The sequence below is a fragment of the Homarus americanus genome, unplaced genomic scaffold (genome assembly GCF_018991925.1).
Source record: "Homarus americanus isolate GMGI-L3 unplaced genomic scaffold, GMGI_Hamer_2.0 scaffold57965, whole genome shotgun sequence".
Taxonomy (NCBI): domain Eukaryota; kingdom Metazoa; phylum Arthropoda; class Malacostraca; order Decapoda; family Nephropidae; genus Homarus; species Homarus americanus.
Window position 1 is genome coordinate 2,588,322 of NW_024725031.1, and position 20,266 is coordinate 2,608,587.

Consider the following 20,266-nt stretch of genomic DNA (forward strand, 5'->3'; position numbering starts at 1 on the left):
CCATTGTACAGATTTACCATTAATCAAGCTAAATATGCTGAGGCATATCTCCTTAGAATATACTTAAGAGGGAAAACACTGACCCTCTAAGCTGCCTTCCGTTTCAACGAGTGATGCGCCTCTGTGAAACAATGAAACAAACACAGACATCCGACGAACGTGAACCACAAACAACCGCCAGCCACATATTCAGTAATTACATATAGAAATAAATAGCATTAACATGCAATTTTAAATGTTCTATGCATCATGAAGAGTATATAGTATGATAAAATGTCAGTTTATATTGATAATTAAACAAATTGAAAAAAGAGAAAGTGAAATATTTTACAGAACAAAAATAGTAATTCAAATTACTACGTTTTCCTGGTCGGAAATACAGAAGAAACATGTAAAAAATACTGAATTTTCTAACAGTGCACTATATAGGGTAAGATTATTCCTGTTAGTGTGTGTAAGAGGTGATTGATGACTGTTATTGTTATTGGTGATGTTATTGTTATTATTCGTCGAGGTAATGGTAAACTAACTCTCTCTCTCTCGGTGCTTCTCCCCATGACGCACTTCAGCGACTCTCACTCCTCCTCCTCCTCCTCCTCTTATCCCTCCCTCCCTCCTCCTCCTCCTCCTCCTTTCTCTCCTACTATCCCCCTCCTCCTCCTCTTACACTCACATTGTCTCACCACACCTACATTCCTCCACCACATCCTCACCACACCTCACCTCAATACATCACACCTCACCTCAATACACCACATCTCACCTCACCTCACCACATCTCACCTCACCTCAATACACCACATCTCACCTCACCTCACCGCCCCTCAATCCCGAACCAACTCACTCACTTCTCTCCCCCTCCACCCACAAATCCCCTCCTAATCCCCCAATCCCCCCCCCAGGCAAAACAGAGAGAGGGTTGTGGGTTGGTAACGGAAGACATACAGACAAGCAACCAGTGTGTGTGTGTCTCAGGCGACGTGTAGTGGTGTGTGTTTGTGGATTCCCTCCTACAGGACACACGTGATCTACATGTAGGATCTACAAGTAGGATCTACAAGTAGGATCTACAGTCAACTTCTACCACTACCTGAAAGGATCTACCAGCCATCTACAGGTAAACTATCTTCATCTACAAGTGTTTACCCGTACCAGATGTATTAAGAGGAAGGGATGGTGGGTGAGAGGTGTAGAGAGTGTAGGTGAGAGGTGTAGAGAGTGTAGGTGAGAGGTGTAGAGAGTGTAGGTGAGAGGTGTAGAGAGTGTAGGTGAGAGGTGTAGAGAGTGTAGGTGAGAGGTGTAGAGAGTGTAGGTGAGAGGTGTAGAGAGTGTAGGTGAGAGGTGTAGAGAGTGTAGGTGTAACAGGGAGAGTGTGGAGTGGGAGGTGTAGGAGAGTGTAGTGAGAGGTGTAGGAGAGGTAGGTGAGGTGTAGGAGAGTGTGAGAGGTGAGAGGTGGGTGAGAGGTGTAGAGAGTGTAGGTGAGAGGTGTAGAGAGAGTGCAGGTGAGAGGTGTAGAGTGAGTGTGCAAGAGAGTGTAGGTGAGAGGTGTAGAGAGTGCAGGTGAGAGGTGTAAGAGTGCAGGTGAGAGGTGTAGGAGAGTGTAGGTGAGAGGTGTAGGAGAGTGCAGGTGAGAGGTGTAGGAGAATGAATTAACCCAAGCATAGATACAATGTCTCCAGGATTCTCAAAGGAACTAAGTTAATTATTTTCCCCTAACGAAATATATATATATATATATATATATATATATATATATATATATATATATATATATATATATATATATATATATATATATATATATATATACGAAACCCAACAGCCTGGCTCATAATGGTTTCCAAATTACACCGAGACTAACTTAAATCGATTTGATCTTTTATAATCTCTAAACAAGAAGTAAGTTACCCTATGTTTGTTTGTGAATACGGTTCAAATGTTTGTGTTTACCGTGTGATGTGTCTTACGGTAAATAAATGTCTTTGTTATAGTCATCTACACTGACACGTACAGGAAATACCACTGTGTGTTTCCAATTGACTAATATATTTGATTTATTCATTTAAAGATTTATTCTAATGTATTCTTTATTCACTTTCTGTACCTTGCTGTATGTATGTATGCTGTATGTATTTTATGTATGTATAACGAGACGTAAACAAAATAGGGAAGGAACCAAGAACACGTCCTGCGGGGCAACACTGACCTTGGGAGCCGTGACGTCATAGGTTCTCACTCGACCTCCTCCCTTAAATATACGAATTCGTGTTTACCGATGTTTAGGTTGTTACTCCATCGTTAGTCTAGATATGAAGTAAAAAATACCGTGAAGGTGACACGAATCTTATTTAATGACTTCATGATCTAATAACTGGTCATTCACGAGTCATGCAGTGTTGCCAAGTGGTCCAATAATAAGAAACTGTTGACACATCTCTTGTCTCTATGTGTTACCAAAGGTGGTGAAAGGCGGCGAGTTGGCAACAAGTGAACTTGGAGATAAAACAATTATTTGATGATGGTAATAATAATAAAAATACTACTACTACTACTAGGTAATTGGGTAGGTAGGTATATTATGTACTGTAGATAGTTAGGTTAATTATGTGTAAATTAAGTACTAATTACCCAAGAAGTAGAGAGATAATGAAGCCTGTTAGTGCCGTCATTTAACTTTTTCACAAGTTCTTTGACTCAAGTTTAAAAATAACTGAAACGAGGAAACTTTCAAGAAAAAATAACAAGGAAAAAACAGAAGCAAGAAAATAACGTCAAAGAGAACTGATATGATGAGTCAAGTCGAGTTGGTGTTTATGTATTATATATTTACTGTGACAATATACACACAATGAACTAATAATTACATATATAACTGACTATTCCTTGTTTATGTATATATCCCTATTATGTTGTGTGTGTATGTGTATGTATGTTTGTATATTCGACCATTGTTTTAAGGTTATGTCAATTCAGTATGGTCTGTATATAGAACAGACAGTAGTAAACATTGAGGTGTATAAGAGAGGGACTGTAACATGTAACTCTTTGAAGCTGAGTCATTTTTCTCTCAACTGGATTCGTAATGTTTGGTTGGTGAAGGTTTATTTGTGATCTTTCTACCACGACTTGTATCTCCAGGTGCACCCACCATCCTTCTGCAGGAGCTGTCAGCTGTAGGAGTTCAAATCTACTAGTAGTACCCACCCACGGGAGTACCCGCCCACAGGAGTACCCACCCACTACCATCACCAGAAAGTAGAGAAGACAGTGTTGAAGTGTTGGCCGCCAGAGGTCCTAGACAGTGAAGGGGATAATTGAGGACCCTACACCTCTAGCATCCTTACGCCCTCTTCCAAGACGACCAGGAATTGCCTCTGAAGTCACAAGAATGTCCCTCCTTCCCTCGGGATCACCCCATTTCTTATCCCTCCTCCTCTTCTTCCTCCTCTTCTTCTTTTTCTTCCCTGTGACCTCAGGCGACGTTCAAGGTCAAAGTTCACAGGAGGATTTCTCTGCCTCATCTGGTCAACGACTACAGGAGGAACTACAAGACGAGGATGGTAAGATGCTTGTAAAATGTCTTCCTAGTTTAGATTCATTTCGTATTAGGAACACCAACACAGATACCGGGTACAAATACAAGGGCAGGTACAGATATAACCACAGGTACTACTAGTGGAGATACAAGTGCAAATCAGGTAAAGATACAGGTACAGGTACAATTACAGGAACAAGTATAAGTATACACTACAACTGAAACTGCGGGTACAAGTGTATATACTACAACAGTAATTACAAATAAAACTACAGCTACAGGTACATAATATATATAACAATACATTTACCTATAAAATTCCAGGTTACAGGTGTATTTATATAACACTGCAGTTAGGAGATTACAGACAGGTAACAGGAGTAACCTGTTTAGTGTCACATCACATGAACACAGCCGAGGTGTAGAGGACGGGCAGGACCCAGGCTTAGGACCTCAGTAAAATATTCAAGGAGATTATGTGTGTTTGTGAACATTTGAATATGAGTTGAGTTCCAGTTAACCAATGTAATACTGTACCATCCACTGATAGATGAACTGATGAAGGTTAGGTTAGACTAGGTTAGGTTAGGTTAGGTTAAGTTAGACTAGGTTAGGTTAGGTTAAGTTAGACTAGGTTACGTTAGGTTAGACACGATTAATGTTAGACTAGGTTAAGTTAGGTTAGACACGATTAATGTTAGACTAGGTTAAGTTAGGTTAGACCATGCTATGTTAGACAAGGTTAAGTTAGACTAGGTTAAGTTAGGTTAGACCAGGCTATGTTAGACAAGTTTAAGTTAGACTAGGTTAAGTTAGGTTAGACCAGGTTAAGTTAGACTAGGTTAAGTTAGGTTAGACACGATTAATGTTAGACTAGGTTAAGTTAGGTTAGACACGATTAATGTTAGACTAGGTTAAGTTAGGTTAGACACGATTAATGTTAGACTAGGTTAAGTTAGGTTAGACTAGGTTATGTTAGACAAGGTTAAGTTAGACAAGGTTAAGTTAGACTAGGTTAAGTTAGGTTAGACACGATTAATGTTAGACTAGGTTAAGTTAGGTTAGACTAGGTTATGTTAGACAAGGTTAAGTTAGACCAGGTTAAGTTAGGTTAGACACGATTAATGTTAAACTAGGTTAAGTTAGGTTAGACTAGGTTATGTTAGACAAGGTTAAGTTAGACTAGGTTAAGTTAGGTTAGACAAGGTTATGTTAGACAAGGTTAAGTTAGACTAGGTTAAGTTAGGTTAGACAAGGTTATGTTAGACAAGGTTAAGTTAGACTAGGTTAGGTTAGTTGAACATTTTTATACCAATGTAACACCGAACCATTACACCCCCACTGACAGACGACTTCGTGGTTGTGTGTTACTACGGGTCGTGGGCGGTGTACAGGCCAGGTCAGGGTAAGTTCGACGTAGAGAACATCGACCCTCACCTGTGTACACACCTGATCTACGGCTTCGCTGGCCTCCGACAGTCGAACAACACCATCGTCAGCCTCGACCCTTACAACGACCTCTACGATAACTACGGTAAAGGTACGAAGCAGCCCCTTATACGACAACTACGACACAGGTAAGAGGCGGCCCCTTATACGACAACTACGACACAGGTAAGAGGCGGCCCCTTATACGACAACTACGACACAGGTAAGAGGCGGCCCCTTATACGACAACTACGACACAGGTAAGAGGCGGCCCCTTATACGACAACTACGACACAGGTAAGAGGCGGCCCCTTATACAATACGACACAGGTACGACGGCTTGACACGTAGGTAACACCCTTCTGTAATAGACGGCGGCAAGAGGAAGCTGGTCTTAAGAAGGACTTAGCACAGAGGTAAGTAATCAGAGAGTACATAAGCAGCCTCCTCACCAAGCAGGGAAACAATGAAGTGCAATACAAAGGTAAGCAACATTCACAACACGAACGATCATACTTCATTAACTTAAGTCCCTCACAAACACACGTTAAGCTATCTCTCCCATATGGCACAGGTGGAAGGGGAAAAATACCCTCTAATTAAGACGCAGGTAACTCTCAAGACCCCGATAACGACCCAGGTAAAAAGGGTTGGGGGGGGTCGGATAGTGAGTCATTGGAAATATTGAGAACGACGATAAGAGGACAAAGGTGGGCACAGTACTCAAGTGTGTAAGCGAGCATTGAACTCAGTTTTTATCAGACACGTGTACGTTTTTATTAGGGTGCTTTTGTGTGTGTGTGTGTGTGTAAATACCAGGATCATCCATAACACACGCACACGTGAACCTTCATAAGAGTGTTCCAAAGAAAAGCTTTTAAAATAATTGTCTCCATCTCTCAGACTCAGAGGAGCGGTGTGTGGTGTTTCAAAGGTACTGATGAATATTATAGTAGTCGGGTGTAACACATTATTTACTGCGTCCTCTGTGTGTGGTTGAGGGGGGAGGTGTGTGGTTGAGGGGGGAGGTGTGTGTGTTGTTGAGGGGAGTGTGTGTGGTTGAGGGGAGGTGTGTGTTTGGTTGAGGGGGAGGTGTGTGTTTGTTGAGGGGAGGTGTGAGGGGGGAGGTGTGTGTGTGTGGTTGAGGGGGAGGTGTGTGGCTGAGGGGGGAGGTGTGTGTGAGGGGGAGGTGTTGAGGGGGAGGTGTGTGTGTGTGTGGTTGAGGGGGGAGGTGGTGTGTGTGGTTGAGGGGGAGGTGAGGGGGGAGGTGTGTGTTTGGTTGAGGGGGGAGGTGTGTGTGTGTGTGGTTGAGGGGGGAGGTGTGTGTGTGTGTTGAGGGGGGAGGTGTGTGGTGAGGGGGGAGGTGTGTGGTTGAGGGGGAAGGGGGAGGTGTGTGTGTTGTGTGTTGTTTGTGTGTTTGGTTGATAATGTGTGTGTTTGTATAATAATTTTAATTTTATTTTACATATACAACTACAATAAAACATCATCATTTACATATAACATCTTGCTCTTTTTACTCATATTAGTCTTATATTTTAACATATTTACACTTAATAAATTTACAAACATCATCATCACCTCTACAACAACACAAAACACAAACTTATCATTTACGTCACCCGGAAACGTAAATACCTCATTAAACACAGGTCAAATTATCACCCTCTAGTAATTCCCAACGTCTTAAGAGCATTTTTTATTGATTTTTTTACACACTCGGAGGAATTTAGTGTCTGTGTTTATATGAGAAAATAAGGGAATTATTGAGGGTGTTTTCGCGCATAGCTGTCATCATTTGTTTTCTTGAGGGTTTATAAACAAGGGGGTTTGTGGTTTTTTTTTATCCCCATTAGTGAAAGTAAACACACTGGTTTATGATGTTGCTCTTTCTTCGGGTGTGTGTGTGTGGAGAGAGAGGGAGGGAGAGGGAGAGGGAGAGGGAGAGGGAGAGAGAGAGAGAGAGAGAGAGAGAGGGAGAGGGAGGGAGAGAGAGAGGGAGAGGGAGAGGGAGAGAGAGAGAGAGAGAGAGAGAGAGAGAGAGAGAGAGAGAGAGAGAGAGAGAGATGTATAGAGACACCACATACATACATACATACATACATATATACTGTACATACATACTTACATACATGGATACCTAACCTACCTTAAAACATTATTGCCTTCGCTGTACACACACACACCCACACCCCCACACCCACACCCACACCCACACACACACACACACTCATGACCTTTCTATTTCCAGGTGCCTACAAGAGGTTTACCCGCCTTAAGGAAATCAACACTGACTTGAAGACCTTGTTGGCTATTGGTGGCTGGAACGAGGGATCCACCAAGTACTCACAGGTAGGTCACTCGCAGGTCACTCACTAGTACCTCACACACACCTGGATGATATAGGTGGTTGATACTCACAGGTAACTCACAAGTAACTCACAGGTAACTTACAAGTAATTCACAAGTAACTCACACACACCTGGATGTAACTATTATTTTTATTTTCTTCTTAATTAACAAATATCAATATAGGTACAGGTAACGGCAACAGGTACAGTTACAGGTACAAATAATTAACTCCGTAAATATTATCACTATTCACAATTACCAACCATTAATCACCACAACAATCACCACATACCGTACAATGTTCCAATCACTACTGCTACATTACAATCACCATCCCTTTCATATACTAAATCACCAATCACACCAGTCTCCGCCTCCTCCTCCAGATGGTGTCGAGCAAGAGCACGAGGTCGACCTTTATTGAGAGCTGTGTTGAGTTCCTTCACAAGTATGGCTTCGATGGCCTCGACATCGACTGGGAGTATCCTACACAACGAGGAGGTCGACCTGAGGACAAGGTGTGTGGGTGTGGGTGTGTGTGTGTGTGTGTGGGTGTGTGTGTGTGTGTGTGTGTGTGTGGGTGTGTGGGTGTGTTTGCTCGAATCTGATAGCGTGTTTTTTCTCTTAATAATGAGTGTGTTTGTTGCTTACCTAAATATAGCCTTCCTAGACATCATCAAAAAACAAATATCGATGTTTCTGTCTGTCTCTGTCTTTCTACTACTCTCCTGAACAATATCTGTCTGTCTGTCTGTCTCTATCAATGTCTTGTTCTGACTGTCAGTTTCTCATTTCTCTGTCTCTCTCACATCCTAATTACATATTTATTATTATATTACTCTCTCTCTCTCTCTCTCTCTCTCTCTCTCTCTCTCTCCGGGAAAACCATAAAAGAAAACGAAAACTAGTTTAGGGTAAACTATTTTCCTCCAAACAAACATAAATTTCACTTTACCGTAACTTAGTTTTATGGCACCAGCTCCCCCTTGTCCACTTAACGAAATTTTATACACGTGTTCTACTTTAGGAAACTTTACACCATATTTATAATAAACACTACTGAAAATAGGTCTCTGCAGGCTGGGTTAGGTTAGATTAAGTTAAGTTATCTCTTCTTTAAGTCGCTAATGCTCTTATATCATATAGTTATAATTTCTCTTAAGTGTCTTTTTAATTTCCCGTCTTTTTAAGGTCAACTTTGGTCACTTGTTGGACGAGATGAGGTCAGAGTTCAACAAACATGATCTCCTGATGACGTCGGCTGTGTCGGCGGGCAAAATCACCATTGATCTCGCCTATGATGTAGCTGCTTTGGCCAGGTCAGGTCAGGTCAAGGTTCACCGTTGTAGAAAATTGTAATGATAGTTAATTTTAGTGGTAGACTCACCCTCCCATACCTCTCCCTCCTCAACCTTCCTTCCACCTCACTCTACCCTCCTTCCACCTCCCTCTACCCTCCTTCCACCCTCCTTCCACCTCCCTCTACCCTCCTTCCACCTCCCTCTACCCACCCACCTCCCTATTCTCTCACCTTTTACTCCTCACCATCAGGAACCTCGACCTGGTGAACCTGATGGGGTATGACCTGCACGGTAGCTGGGAACACTACGCCCATCACCACTCCCCGCTCTACGCCCACCCTCTCGATAAGGGCATGAACGCACTCTTGAACGTCGTAAGTTGACATTAAACAACGTGTAAAGTATAAGTAGATTGATTTTTATGTCGTTAAGTGTAGGTATTTAAACAAGATAGAAATCTACTTAAATTCTCAAACACTTGTAGTGGATCATCTTACTTTACAAAACAATAAGAATAATTATAAGTGATTTTTGTTTATTTGTAAGTGTTTATTTTAACTTACATTTAACAGAAATATATTCAAATCCTTAAACATTTTTAAGCAGAACAGATTTTAAGTATAAGTGACTTCCATATATTCTCTTTAAGTGTGTTACTTTAACTTAAATGAAGACAAAGATGTACTTAAATCATAAAACATAACATAAAATGGTAGTCTTACTTTAAATATACAGCCCTAAAATACTCTACAATCACTCTGGCTCTATAAACTTCAACGGATACCTCCCTAACACACTCTACAATCACTCTGGCTCTATAAACTTCAACAGATACCTCCCCAACACACTCTACAATCACTCTGGCTCTATAAACTTCAACGGATACCTCCCTAACACACTCTACAATCACTCTGGCTCTATAAACTTCAACAGATACCTTCCTAACACACTCTACAATCACCGTGGCTCTATAAACTTCAACAGATACCTGCCTAACACACTCTACAATCACCGTGGCTCAATAAACTTCAACAGATACCTTCCTAACACACTCTACAATCACTCTGGCTCTATAAACCTCAACAGATACCTCTCTAACACACTCTTCCATCACCAGGCTCTATAAAAGGACACAGGAAAAGATATACTCTGTAGTTTACAAATAGTGCCTCTCATAATAGTCACTCTTCAGGCTACAATATACCTAATGGGTGTGTATTGCTAGTCACTGGAAACCTCATTGAGATCGACTCCTTGCCTCTGGTCCTGTTTTCTTTCTGTCTGTCTGTCTGTCTGTCTGTCTGTCTGTCATAATGATTAACCATGTCATCATTATTACACTATCTCATCATCTCTCTCTCTCTCTCTCTCTCTCTCTCTCTCTCTCTATTCAAATAGGGCCAAATCTTAATGGGGACCCAAATTACCCATAAACCTAACTTAATCAGTCATAATAGGCAGGTTAGGTTAGAGAGAGGAGGGAGGGAAGGGGGGAAGGGGGGGAATCCTAGCTCAATCAACTTTCAATTTCAATCCTCCATCTCCAGTTTTTTCCATTTTATTTATTTATTTTTGTATAATTTTATTTATTATTATTATTATTATTATTATTATTATTATTATTATTATTATTATTATTATTATTATTATTATTATTATTATTATACACAGGACTGGGCGGTAAGGTACTGGATTAGCATTGGTCTACCGCCTAAGAAGCTGGTGATGGGAATGGGACTGTATGGCCGCTGTTACACATTAGCCCGGGCGGACGAACACGATGTTTACTCTCCCGCTTATCAACCTGGCCTCCCTGGACCTTATACTAGAGAAGCTGGAGTCCTCGGCTACAATGAGGTAAGTAGTGATTTTTAATGTTTGTGTTCTGTTTTCAGTGTTTACTTGTCTCTGTTTGATTATTCTGTCGACTTTGGTAGGTGGATGGTATTAGCTTATGAAGGTGTGTGTGTGTGTGTGTGTGTGTGTGTGTGTGTGTGTGTGTGTGTAGAGTTTTCCTTCCCAATATTAAGCTCGCTATTATACAAATTTTCTCTTCGTAAAAATGACCAAACTTGGGAATGTATATTTTCGACCCAGAGTGGTGGAGAGAGAGGATAATGGAAGGGAGGGGGGCAGGTGATATTTTATAGCTAATTAAACAATCTTACCTGAATCATCCATCCTTGACTGAAATAACAGTTGTAAATATTTTACTTTTGACTGACTGACTGACTGACTGGCTGGCTGGCTGGCTGGCTGGCTGGCTGGCTGGCTGACTGACTGACTGACTGACTGATTCCACACCCTCTGCCCATTCATACCTAGAGCCCTTCATTGCGCTCCCTGGCCCCAAGGTGAAATACTCAAGTTTGAATCTAAAAGTAAAGAAAAAGACTTGGGAGAGGGTATACTACTTGCTCTCCCCCACTCTCACCCTCTCCCACCCTCTCCCCCCTCGCCCTCCCTCTATCCCTCTCCCTCCCTCGCCCTCCCTCTATCCCTCTCTCTCACCCTCTCCCTCCCTCTCATTCTCTCCCTCCCTCTCACCCTATCTTTCCCTCTCACCCTCTCCCTCCCTCTCACACTCTCCCTCCCTCTCACCCGCTCCCTCCCTCTCTCCCTCCCTCTCACACTCTCCCTCACCCACAGATCTGCGAGGAACAGCTGAGACAGAAGTGGACGGTAGTGAGAGAGAAACACATGGTCTCTCCCTATGCCTACCATGACCGTCAGTGGTGTGGCTACGATGACGTCAAGTCCCTCACTGTCAAGGTGAGTGTGTGTGTGTCAAGGTAAAAGTGTGTGTCAAGGTAAAAGTGTGCGTCAAGGTAAAAGTGTGCGTCAAGGTAAAAGTGTGTGTCAAGGTAAGTGTGTGTGTGTGTGTGTGTGTGTCAAGGTAAGAGTGTGTGTCAAGGTGAGCATCATATAGTACTTAGTGTGTGTGCTCTTGGATTACCTGAAGACTAGTTCCTCAGCTGATTACACCACATAATTAACACCTTAAAGCTAACAGTGGGGGGGGGGGGTAGGTTAGGGTAGCCTTGGTTAATGCTAGGTTAGGTTAATTAGGTTTATGGTAGGTTTGTTTATGGTCGGTATGGTAGATTAGGTTGTGGTAGGTTAGGTTAACTTAGGTTAGGTTAGCACCAGAATAGATTAACTCAGCTTAGGGAGAGTTAACTTAAGGGGTTGTTTATCTTCAGGTGAAACATCCAGGGCGTATCTAATCTTCACCTAATTCTTAATGTTTTCTCTGTATTTACCTTGACACTAAAACATTGATTCCAGCAATATCACACCCACTACCTCCTTCCGCAGGCGCTGTACATCAAGGAGAAGGGACTCGGAGGCGGGATGGTGTGGTCGATAGAGACTGATGACTTCCACGGGTTGTGTCACCAGCATAACGATACCTTCCCCCTCATCACCACCATCCACACTATCCTGAGGGACGGTCCACCTGCCCCTACACCCACACCTGAGCCAGAGACTACCACGGTGAGGAGAGAGAGAGAGAGAGAGAGAGAGAGAGAGAGAGAGAGAGAGATTAAAATGGTGTATATTACATTTTCTTCATTACAGGAACCACCCACGACCACACCTGCCCCCACACCTGCACCCACACCTGCCCCCACCACCACCTGTCACAGAGATGGCTTCAACGCTGACCCTAACGGCGACTGTACTGTCTTCTACGAGTGTCACCAGGCAAGGAGAGAGAGAGAGAGAGAGGGAGAAGCCAGGTTGTGTGTGTGTATGTGTGTGTGTGTGTGTGTGTGTGTGTGTGTAAAACAGATTTGTATAAAGGTCAGGGCACTTTCCCTTGTTGTTGTGACAGAGCCGCGTAATCTTGGGGAATTTGTGTTTAAATCCCCACGAAGGAGGATTACTCCCCTTCAGGGTATATAAGCAAAAGTACAGTACGCTCCCCGTCAGAGATAAGCCGACATACTCCTCCCCCGTCAGGGTATGGAAGCAAAAGTATTGGTCCGTTCCCCCTCCCCTTCATCCCCAACCAACCATCAAATACTTCCTTCACTATATCCCCACCAGCTATCTCAATATCAACACACACACACATTTCCTCGCCCTATCCTCTTTTCATGCATTTCTCAGTATCGTACTCTCTCTCTCTCTCTCTCTCTCTCTCATCCATTATTCCTCATTATCCGTCCACCCTGCTCCAGCTCCTCATTTGTCAGCCATTTCGTTTTTTTTTCTGTTATGAATTCTGCTCCGTTCGTACCTCAGGGTGGCTGGGTAGGGCGGGCAGTGTCACTTGTAGCAGTAGTGGTAAAGGATAATGTCAGGGCAGCAGCAGGGAACCTGCAAGTTTGTGCTGGCCACCAGGCTGGAGGGGAAGCTGCCATTCACGCCATGAGAACGATATTTGAGCAGCGTGATTGAGGCCGTTCTCCTGGTGGACGCTTCAAACGCATTCAACATACTTAACTTTAAGGCCGCACTACACAACATCAAGATCAATTGTCCAAGCTTTGCAATGTATGTTGAAAATTCCTATAGGAATCCATCAGACCTCTATATAGAAAACAACAAGGCTCTAAGAGGTGATACCGTCATACAGTCAACCGAGGGAACAACGCAGGGGGACCATGTCGCAATGGCAATGTGTGCAATAGGCCTATCCGTGCTCCAACACACAATAAAATTTGAAACAACTGAGGACAAGCAAGTGGCGTACGCTGATGACCTTACAAGAGCAGGAAAAGTGGAGGACATCAAAAAGTGGTGGGACCTGGTAACATCACGAGGCCCACAAATAGGGTACCACCCAAACGCCAGCAAGTCCTTCTTCATTGTGAAGCCAGAACATTATGAACGGGCAATGGAGGTGTTTGGCGGAAGTGAGGTCAAAATAACAAAGGATGGCCAAAGACACCTAGGCGCAGTAATCGGCACGACTAACTTCAAGACCGAGTACTTAACAGGAATGGTGAATGAGTGGGTTAGGGAACTCCAAGCTCTGTCTGAGATTGCTAAAACAGAGCCACACGCGGCTTTTGCGGCATTCATCCATGGAGTCAAGCATCGCTAGAACTACCTGATGCGCACTATCCCTGATATTGGTCCCCTCCTCCACCCTCTGGAAGAAGCTATCAGCGTCAATTTCATTCTCAAATTAGTGAAACACTCCTCACTTCACCCCAGCTGAAAGATCACTCCTTGCACTACCACCGAGACTGGGAGGGATGGGATTGACCAATACAGAGGAGATTGCTGTCACCGAACATCAAAACTCAGTTAAGCTCACGGCAGCCCTCACGGACCACATAATAGCTCAGAACGCAACAGGGGAGGTGGATATCAGTGAAGTAAACAAGATTCGAAGGGCCATTACGACAGATCGACAGCACTGCCAAAATGATAAGTTACAGCAACTGTTGCTGCAAGTACCAGAGAATTTGAAAAAAAAGTAGCTATAGAGCAGGAGGTGGGCGCCTCGAACTGGTTAACTACGTTACCGATAAGGGCAAATCGTTTCATTCTCAATAAACAAGAATTTACAGATGCCAATGCTCTAAGGTACGGTAGGCCAGTGGAAGGTTTGCCCTCCCAATGCGCGTGTGGCTCTTCCTATGACGCCGATCACGCCATGGTGTGCAAGAAAGGGGGCTTCATATGCATGAGGCATGACAAAGTAAGGGACCTCACAGCAAATATGTTGAAGGAAATCTGCCGTGATGTCAGGGTAGAACCGACCCTCCTTCCATTGGACGGTGAAATTTTCCAACATAGGACTTCAAACACGTCCAACGAGGCCCGTGTTGACGTCAAAGCTCGAGGATTCTGGACGCGGGAACAGCGAGCCTTCGTCGACATCAGGATTTTTTATCCCATGGCCGCATGTCACCGTAACTTAGCTCTCGATGCTACACACAGGAGGAACGAGAACGACAAGATAAGGGCATACGGGGAGAGAATTCAGAACCTTGATCAAGGCAGCTTTACTCCTCTAGTGTTCACAACCTCTGGTGGGATGGGATCAAGTGCAAGATGCTTCAACGCCAGACTCGCGGATGTGATATCCGAACAGAAGCAGCAGCCCAGAAGTTATGTTACAGCCTGGATGAGATGTCGACTGTCCTTCTCTCTCCTTCGGTCGGCTTTGCTCTGCCTCAGGGGAACGAGAGCTTCGGGCCCAAAGCCGACAACAGTTGCAGATATTGACTATGAGGCTACAGTCACTGAATGCCGCATAGATCTGCGGCTCAACTAACTCAACACATCTAGGACAGCTACTTATGTATTAGGATATTTAATATTAAGGTAATAAAATGGTGGCGAAGGTATGGCTATTGGGGGAGGCTGGAAGCCATTAAAAAAATAATAGTAGCAGTAGTAGTAGTAGTAGTAGTAGTAGTAGTAGTAGTACCCAATCTTAACTATAAGGTTAGTTTTTTCTTCTGAGGACTGGGGGGGGGGACCTATAAATACTGGGGTCTATAAGGTCTGGGGCCCATTAAACCAGCAACGTGTCATGATATAAAGCTACTGATTGGTACTAAGTCAGAACAAATGGTTAACCGGAATAATTTAACCATATATCCCACGTTAAAAGAGAGCTATGAAATGTTAATGGCAGATAACTATTCTACACTTTGTTAACCTTTTAAAACACGATGACATATTTCCTTGAGTACGATGATTTAATCCCTTGAGTACGATAACTTAAATAATTATATTCAAGGGGTTAAACATCATACTTAAGGGATTAAGTCATCGTACACAAGGAGCTAAGTAATCGTACTCAACGGGTTAAGTCATCGTACCCTAGGGGTTAAGTCATCGTACTCAGGGGTTAAGTCATCTTTCTCAAGGGGTATGATGACAACCCTTTGATTACAATGATAACCCACTGCGTGCAATATCATCGTACTCAAGGAAATGTCTGTGTGTGTGTCTGTGTTCCCGCACTAGAGAGATAGAGGTAGAAAAGATGGGGGTTGGGAGAGGGAGCTGGCAGTTACAGGTAGTTCTAATAGGCCCTAGTTCTAGTAGACTCCAGTTCTAATAGGTCATAGTTCTAATAGGAGCCAGTTATAATAGGCCCAAGTTCTAATAGACTCCAAAAATTAAGCCCATTAAGATTAAGGCCCTTATTATTGGAGCCCATTAGATTAGAGCCTTAGTTATTTAGGTGAATATTGAGACTATCACAGGACGGATATTAAGGCTATGGAAGGTGGAGAGGAAAAATGACCATATGTTAGTCTTATAAATTATGTCCCCCCAAAGTTAGGTTCGGTTATTACACACAAAAACTCGGCTTAGCATATATGTCATTGGTTGGGCACGGTGGGGATGAAACTCGTTTACCTCGCCGAATGAACTTGATTGACGCTTAAGGTACATTACGAGCTGGTGGGGGAGGGTGATGGAGGAGAGGAAGGGGGTGATGGGGGAGAGGAGGGGGGTGATGGGGGAGGGGGGGGTGATGGGGAGAGAGAAGGGGGTGATGGGGGAGAGGAGAGGAGAGGAAGGGGTGATGGGGGAGAGGAAGGGGGGTGATGGGGGTTATTTATTAATTATTTTGTGTTTATGTCCAAATGTTTAGTTTGTAATTTTATTTTATTTATTCTGTTGACTGTATCTCCTTACCCATTATTTTAACCTTTTATAAACATTATATTAATCATGAATAAATTTTCTTTTATATAAATTAATCAAAGAAGAAAATATTATTATTCATTATATATTTTATCTATATAATATACATATATAATTCAGTAACTTATATCAAATTAGTTGTTGGTATCCCACTTATATACACATAAGGGTCTTTTAAAAAATGTAGACTCACTGTCAAAGATATTTTCGTGAATGATTGTATTCAAACAGCAACACTGTCCTGACTTATTAGTGTACAGTTCGAGGTCTCCCACGAAAAAAAAAAAGAAATCATGAAAGTGGGTAGACAATGTTTTTGAGACACCCTGTATATGATTTTTTCCCCGGGGTAATGTCTAATTAAAGTGTGTGGTGTTCCCCTGGCAGGTGGAGGGAGAGTGGGAGGAGTGGTTGTTTCACTGCCCTCCTGGTACAGTCTTTGTGGAGGATCTGCAGAATTGTGACTTTCCCGAGAACCACCCAGCGTGTCGCCTCCTGCCACCCATCACTCTACCGACCACCACTCAGCCAGACACTACCCTTCCACCCACTACCCTGCCGCCCACCACCCTGCCACCGGATACTACCCTGCCACCTACGACTCTGCCAGATACTACCCTGCCACCTACGACTCTGCCAGATACTACCCTGCCACCGCCCACTACCCTGCCACCCATCTCTCAGCTCAATTCCTCGCCTGACATCCCAGACACAGAAAATGATTTAGCGAACGTATTTTCTGATAGCTACGGGTACCAGGCCTTCATAGTGAGAGGCGGCGCTGGGAGACGCACACAGCACCTTCACACGGCACGTAACGAGATCACAGCAGTCACACGCCCCAGAGAGACACCAGCTGGTACCACACAGGCTCTCATTCAACGACCAGCCACAGCCGAGGGTCAGGAATCAGCCTCACAGCCTTCAGACACAGACTCACTGCAGCCGCCGAAAACAGCCCCGGGTTCTGGCTACGCCTACCCGTTCCTGGCGTACAGACAGTATCCGGAAACAGACCCTGGCACACGACACACCCAGCACCCATCACAGACGTACAGACAGCCTCAGGAAACAACCAAATCCACAACATTGGATGACGTAGAACACAAGAAGCTGAAAAAGAAACAGAAATGGCTAAAGGCCTACAAGTTCTTTTCAGAGAAGTCAAACAAATTATTTTTTCAGAAAGCCGAAAAAAGAAATAAATAAGAAAGGCGAAATTAAGCAGGAGGGATGAGAGGGGAAATATTGTCCAAGAATAGTTCGTTAAAAAAAAAGTCAGGATTTCTTTTTTAACGATGGAAAAAAAAACTGAGGTGATTATAAAAGGATAGAAGCTGTGGTAAGATGTTTGTCTCCTCGGGAATATGAGAGTTAAGAAGAAGTTTTTTGTTTACTGAGTTTAAGATCTGTCAGAAAACTTCACAACAGTTGCTTCAGAACAGCTGATCACAAAAACAACAACAAACTAGCAATAGAAAACGGACAAGTGATAGCATTCTCCAGTCGACAGTCACCGACCCACCACTCTAATATCTCTGTGACCGGGCCAGCCAGTCAGCCAGCCAGCCAGCCAGTCAGTCAGTCAGTCAGCCAGCCAGCCAGTTAATCTCCACCGCAGCTGATGTTATGATTATACGTCTAAGCTTGTGCTTATAAATACTACCTTGTATCTTGTGTTATGAATATATGACCCAAGCTGAGGGGTGCCTTTCTGTCCGGACTCTCCTTGTTACCCAACCGACTGACTTCAATCAATGATATAAACTGGTACTTGTGGGCCCCTAGTCCTTAATAGCCTCAGTCTTAATGGGCCCCAATCCTAAAGCTCACATAAGGTTGGGGCCCAATAAGACTTGACTCTATTTCAGGTTAGGTTTGGGGCCCAATAAGACTTGACTATTTCAGGTTAGGTTTGGGGCCCAATAAGACTTGACTATTTCAGGTTAGGTTTGGGGCCCAATAAGACTTGACTCTATTTCAGGTTAGGTTTGGGGCCCAATAAGACTTGACTATTTCAGGTTAGGTTTGGGGCCCAATAAGACTTGACTATTTCAGGTTAGGTTTGGGGCCCAATAAGTCTTGAGCCTACTAATTGGTGTTCATTAGGGCTGGGGATCAGAAGGACTGAGACCATTAAACACAGGAACCCAAACTACCTCACAAACTACCTTCCCAATTGTAACATTAAAAAACGAAATGTATCACTACAGTACAGACATAAACAATGCCGGTAATTAAATGCTATTCGAACCCACGTCACGAGGTACAGAAACTAGCACTGCAGCAAGACCATCCAGCTCCTCCTAAAGGTCAGGTATATTTAAGAAGTAACCTCCAGCGTCGAGAGCCACCTGAAGACTGAACACTTACAACCACACGTCGCCTTTTATCCCCGAGTGACTTTCCCTCACAGCCTTCCTCCCCCCCGGGTGCTGATAATGGACTCGTCCACGTAATCAGCTTTCACCTGAGCGAGTTCTTTAATATTTTAGTGTTGATGTTTTTGAATGACTATTTATTGCTTTTGTTTAATGGAAGGAAATAATGCTATTTATATTTTTGCGGTGAATAATCCGATTATGTGAAATTTAACGTTATTTTTAAATTGGCGGGACATAATTGTATTGTATGGAATTTGGCGATATTTACTGTCAATATTGGTGATAAATCCTCGTATGCTGTAATATTTAGTCAATTTACATTTTCTGTTTACTGTATCTCATTTTTTTTATTTATAAAGAGAGGTACAGGTGGAGGTAGAGGCACGGGGAGTCGTAGAGGTATTTTAACACCACAGCAATATAACGAGCAGCATTGAATAGCCGGATCCGATCCCAGACCTGAAACCGGATCCGAAATCGAACCCGAAACCGGATCCGCATGTTATGATGAGGCTTGGTTCGATTACTTCTGGGGTAGGTTAGGTTATAGGCAGATTTCGTTAAGTTAAATTAGGTTATGTTAGATTTGGTTAGATTAGGTTATGTTAGATTAGGTTAGATTAGGTTAGGTTAGGTTAGGTTAGGTTAGAAGTTAGTTTAGATAGACTTTCCCCATCATCAAACTCAAGAATATTAAGTGAAAGTAAGTAGAAAGTCAGAAGATAGACAATGTTCTAAATTAGAGATAAAGTGAAATGAGAATAAAGAGAAAATAGAAATTAACCAAAAGCATAGAAAGTTTTTTTTGGGGGGGGGGAGAACAGAGGAAGGGAAAGCCATTTGTTTACATCTCAAGGTCATAAGAAAGTCTACGTATGATGAGAAAGTTTGTGTCGAGAGAGTGAAAGGTTGGAGAGAGGAAGTGAAAGTGTCAGGACTTTTTGGTTCAGGGACTCTTGTGGTTCATAGCTTAATTGTAATACTATTTCTATATACGTTTTCTATACAAGTTTTCTAAGTAAGTTTTCTATAAACATCAATATCTGTTTAGTCTACGGTGCTAAATAACCCTGGCTCGTGACCTTGTTTACTTTTCCTCTTATAAACTCTCACCCAGAGTCCTTCCTCCCCCGTTGTGTTGAAAATGGACTCGTCTCTGTTTACATTTCAGGTACGGTATGGTAAATCATATGGCTGGGATCTTATGTTTAGTCATATTCATTTGTTTTAGGTTTGATCGTAAGTTTGGTTTAATTTTTTTATCGTGTTCAAGGTGTTAAGTCATCGTACTCAAGGTGTTAAGTCATCGTACTCAAGGGGTTAAGTCATCGTACTCAAGGGGTTAAGTCATCGTACTCAAGGGGTTAAGTCATCGTACTCAAGGGGTTAACTCAATAGTCCTTGAAGAGTTAATAAGAAAGTGAAAATCCCTCAACAGGAAAGAGAAAACAAAAAAGAAAGTAGAGACTCAATCCAAATCCTTCTGATGGCTGAGAGAGATTCAACCCTGGAGTGAAATCTAAGGAAAGGATGGTTAGAAAGTCTTAGAAATTGTTAAAGGATGAATGGAAAGTCTTCGGAGGCGGTGGTGAAGGGCCAAGACAGTACCTGAAGGTCACGCGTTTCTTAAGACGTAA

General features: G+C 43.0%; 1 protein-coding gene across 2 annotated transcripts; it reads left to right on the forward strand.

Annotated features, from left to right (window-relative positions):
* The first annotated feature begins 944 nt into the window (after positions 1 to 944).
* On the forward strand, positions 945 to 17,948 carry LOC121864636 (chitotriosidase-1-like). 2 transcript variants are annotated; one of them, XM_042363745.1, is made up of 12 exons: positions 945 to 1,117; positions 3,139 to 3,560; positions 4,884 to 5,075; positions 7,215 to 7,315; positions 7,702 to 7,833; positions 8,507 to 8,634; positions 8,867 to 8,990; positions 10,288 to 10,473; positions 11,266 to 11,388; positions 11,935 to 12,114; positions 12,199 to 12,324; positions 16,633 to 17,948. In XM_042363745.1, exons 2-12 carry the CDS (start codon positions 3,389 to 3,391, stop codon positions 17,452 to 17,454), a joined length of 2,286 nt encoding a protein of 761 aa, XP_042219679.1. In that variant the 5' UTR covers positions 945 to 1,117; positions 3,139 to 3,388; the 3' UTR covers positions 17,455 to 17,948. The 2 variants fall into 2 exon arrangements, with proteins under 2 accessions (XP_042219679.1, XP_042219680.1); XM_042363746.1 differs by lacking the exon at positions 12,199 to 12,324.
* Positions 17,949 to 20,266: the final 2,318 nt, after the last annotated feature.